Source organism: Elephas maximus, chromosome 7 (genome assembly GCF_024166365.1).
Source record: "Elephas maximus indicus isolate mEleMax1 chromosome 7, mEleMax1 primary haplotype, whole genome shotgun sequence".
Taxonomy (NCBI): Eukaryota; Metazoa; Chordata; class Mammalia; order Proboscidea; family Elephantidae; genus Elephas; species Elephas maximus.
The window spans coordinates 110,559,907-110,564,156 of record NC_064825.1 but is presented as its reverse complement, the minus strand read 5'-3'; the positions used below and the strand labels follow the sequence as shown (position 1 = coordinate 110,564,156).

Sequence of the window (4,250 nt, the reverse complement as noted above, 5' to 3'; positions counted from 1 at the left end):
TCATTGACATCATAGATGTAGAATTTACAACACATAGGAATATCACCAAACCAAACCCATCGCCTTCTAGACCATTCTGACTCATATTACAAAATGGTGGGCAGTCACACAATGCTGGGAATCATGGCCTAGCCAAGTTGACAGACATTTTTGGGGGACTCAATCCATCCATAATACAAGTTATAATTAAAAGTATACATCTGCTGAAATTTGATTAAAAATATGTAAGAAAGCAATTCTTATACATTTAACTCATTCTTTAATAAAATGAATTATTTACTTAGTAATTTTCTCAGTGCTATTATGACATCCTTGTTCCTTAGACTATATATCATGGGATTAAACATAGGAGTTAGGATAGTGTAGAAAAGAGATAAAACTTTGTCAGTTCCTTCTGAGTGCCTAGTGTTGGGTCTTAAGTATGTAATCATGCCTGATCCAAAGAATAACATCACAACCATAAGATGAGATGAGCAAGTGGAGAAGGCTTTGGCTCGACTTGTGGCTGATGGCAACTTCAGGATGATGGAGATGATTTTACTGTAGGAGCCAAGTATCAACAGGAAGGGAACCATGACAAATAACACAGAAACTGTGTAGACCAACAGCTCATTTACAAAGGTGTCCCCACAAGCCAGCTTGAGTATTGGGGGAATATCACAGAAGAAGTGGTTAATTTGGTTAGATCCACAAAAAGGCAGAGAGAAAACCTGATATGTCTGCCCTATCATAACTGGGATTCCAATGGTCCAGGAGCCAGTCACCAACTGAATGCAGACCCTGTGGTTCAGGACTAGAGGATAGTGCAGAGGGTTACAAATGGCCACATAGCGGTCATAGGCCATCACTGCCAGGAGCAAACACTCTGAACCTCCAAACATGAGGACAAAGCACATCTGTGTAGCACAGGCAACTAAGGAAATTCTTCTTCTCTGGGTCCCTAGATTCATCAGCATTCTGGGGAGAGTAGTTGATACATAGCAGATTTCCAAGAAGGAAAAATTTGCCAGGAAAAAATACATAGGGCTCTGGAGAGCAGGATCCATTTTTGTTATTAGAAATATGGTGCCATTGCTCATCAGGATAATGATATAGATGATTAAAAATAATCCAAAAAGAAACCACTGGAGATGGGGCATATCAGCAAAGCCCAAGAGAACAAATGCCATCAGTTCTGTTAAGTTGTCTTCTGGTGGTTTTACTTGATGATTCATCTGTGGAAAATGTAAATTTACGTGTGCATTTCCTTTATCTTTCTGTATTTCTTTGCCTCTTCTGTAAACTGTTTTGAGGTATCTGGATTGGATTTTATGATCACTGCTATTGTTTACCCTTTAAGAATGATATTATTTATGTATATCCCAGGTCCTCCTGTTAAATCACAGTAAACAGTCCCCTCAAATTTATTTTAAGATCATTTTACTATACTTTCCAAGCACAGCCCAGGAGAGGCCAAGCTATACCTGACTCAACACAGGCACTGGAGCAATTGACAACTGCTGGAGATGAACTCTCAGCTTTGCCATCTAATCTCACTTTAATTACATGTCTTGACAATCCTATTGTACTTCTCTATGCATTCTCTCAGTCAAGCTTCTCAAACACTATTCCATAAACTGTCTTCTCACATACATTTTCAACTGACTATGAATGCTTCACTCTCCCATCACTTGATGACTTTAAGCACAGAGGTTCCTATTACACAGTTCATATTAAATAGTTTTGAAAGAAAATTGAGAGAATATTTCATTTTGTATGGGGGAATAAAACAAATATCTTTTGGTAGTATATTAAGTAGGTAAGAGGATATTTTTTTTTCAGGGAAAGTAGCCTGGGTACACTGATTCAGGTAAAAAAAAAATGAATGTAGTCACCCTGGAAAAACAGGGGTAACATGGAGAGTATTTTTTACCTGTGTTTATGTGTGTGGGACAGGAGGAGGAAAGACATTGGCTGTTATGTTATTTATACCCATTGTGCTGTGTACACCTGCCATTATTTTTGTTGTTACTCAAAAAAAATAACACTTTAGTTAACTGTTTCTAAACTCATTTTTCTTTAGATATAAAAATATTGAGGCCCACTAAGTGAGGCACACAGGTTTTATGACTGCAAGTCAGTATTTTTTTAATTTTTTTTAATGGACTTGAGTTTGACTCCTATCTCCATGATTTATTATCCATGTGATATTAGGCAATTATTTAAATTTTCTAAGGTTTACTTCTTTGTGAGAATTAAATGAGATAATATTAGTAAGATCTATTCCTTACTTACGAATTTTAAGCTATTTACTTTTTAGTTATGTTTGTATAATTATGATTATGATAGTATGTTATTTAAGCCTGTAGCCCTAGGATTTAACAGATTGCCTCGTTAAGAAGGTATTTGAAAGAGTGGTTTTGAGCCATTGTTGGCAATTGTTTTTCCCACCATTCCCTTGCATCAGAGTCAGGACAAGAACTAGTCAGTGAAGCTCCTAAGGTGCAAAACGTAAGGAGGCTTTCAGGGCCATCTTTGCACTTGCACAATCCTGAAAGTGAGTGCCTCCTTAAATTTTACAAGAGTCAAGATGCCTTTTGGCTCACGCTGATTTTCATGTCTCCATCCTGATGGGTTTGGACCTTGTCCACTAAGGAAAGCAGAATATGGTGCCATGGTTAAAAATAGTAATAATAAAAAAAAAAAACCAAACCCATTGCCAAGGAGTCAATTCTGAGTCATAGCCAGGACATAAATCTTTAGGGAAGCAGACTGCCACAACTTTATTCCAAGGGGCAGCAGTTTGGTTTGAACCACTGGCATTTTGATTAGCAGCTGAGCACTTAACCACTGAGCCACCAGGTCTCCATGCCCATGATTAAATAACAGTGTTTCCCAGATGGACTGGAATTGAATTATAGCTCCAACAACATCTAGCTGTGTGATGACTTCATGCAAGTTAATTAATCTTGCTGCTTCACAGTTTTTTCAGCTGTTAAATGGCTAGCAACTATACCAACATTTAGTGTTGTTACATAAACTAAATCATTTAATATAAGTAAAATACCTTGAAGAAGTCCTGACATTAATAAGAGGCTATTATTACTGTTATCTACTGTTATCAACAGTTATATCATCTATTTATTATTATTATTATTAAAACTAATTGTAATTTATTCTTCTGAATGTTACTCATTATGCTATACAATGTGAACAATACTCTATTTTCTTTTTGTATCACAGGGTTATTGTGGGAATGAAGTGAGATCTTAAATCAATTATGAAAGTGTAATGAAACTTCAAAAAACATTCAGCTCTCAAGTTGCAGTTTTTCCATGATTTCTCTTCTAATATTTGGGTTTATAGCATTATCTCTAGTTTGTGGACAGTAACACCTATAGTACCCATCACTGCTCAGCACTTAGAATTGCAATTATGGTAATAGCCTTTGTATGCATTTTCTTTTACTGATACTCAACGATCTGACAGGTAAAGGCTGTGACTATTTTCCCACTTTAAATGATCCTAGAAAATGGGCGTATATCTAATACGTTACTCAGGATTTGTTTATGAACTGAAATAAAGAATAGGCATTATTAAAAGGAAAGCATCACTCCTAAGAGGGAGAGAAGAATTAAGACTCACAAGAGGGCAAGAGTCAAATATGTATGTATTATTTTATGAATGACAGCATTTAATAAAAAGTAATTTAATTCTTGTTAATTGAATAAAATGACTTTGAGTGCTAAATGAAATAGCATTTCTAATTGTACAAACTCAGCTCTTTGGTGATGAAATTACCCATGTATAACACCAAATACATAAGATTTGTCTGTGTTTTTCTTAAGAGGACAGGGTAGAGAGAGCAGTGATTTACCCTGTGTGTTCTCCCAAAACTATCGATCTTACTCTTCTTTCTTGGAAATATTTAAGTTCTCATTTAAGGGAAATACAACTCAATGTTACTATATTTTTATTCAAAATCTAAGCATCCATTCCCCAGAAAAAATAGAAATGATTAAGGAATGCATAACAGTACTCTGACGGAGTCCTGGTGGCACAGTGCTTAAGTGCTTGGCTGCTAACCAAAATGTCAGTGGTTCAAATTCACCAGCCACTTGGCCTCCATAAAGGTTTACTGCCTTGGAAACCACTGAGGCAGTTCTACTCTAACCTATATGGTCGTTATGAGTTTGATTCCACTTGAAGTCAATGAGTTTGGCTTTGGTTAATAATATCCTAATTTAGACAGATACTTATCACTGTCAGCA

General features: G+C 36.1%; 1 protein-coding gene across 1 annotated transcript; it reads right to left on the bottom strand.

Annotated features, from left to right (window-relative positions):
- Window positions 1-272: 272 nt before the first annotated feature.
- Window positions 273-1,229, bottom strand: LOC126079902 (olfactory receptor 10AG1-like). The gene has a single exon (XM_049891259.1). It carries the CDS (start codon window positions 1,212-1,214, stop codon window positions 273-275), a length of 942 nt encoding a protein of 313 aa, XP_049747216.1. The 5' UTR covers window positions 1,215-1,229.
- Window positions 1,230-4,250: the final 3,021 nt, after the last annotated feature.

Excerpts from the sequence above, each read along its gene's own strand:
- LOC126079902 (XM_049891259.1), bottom strand. The coding sequence starts at position 1,214 with ATGAATCATCAAGTAAAACCACCAGAAGACAACTTAACAGAACTGATG.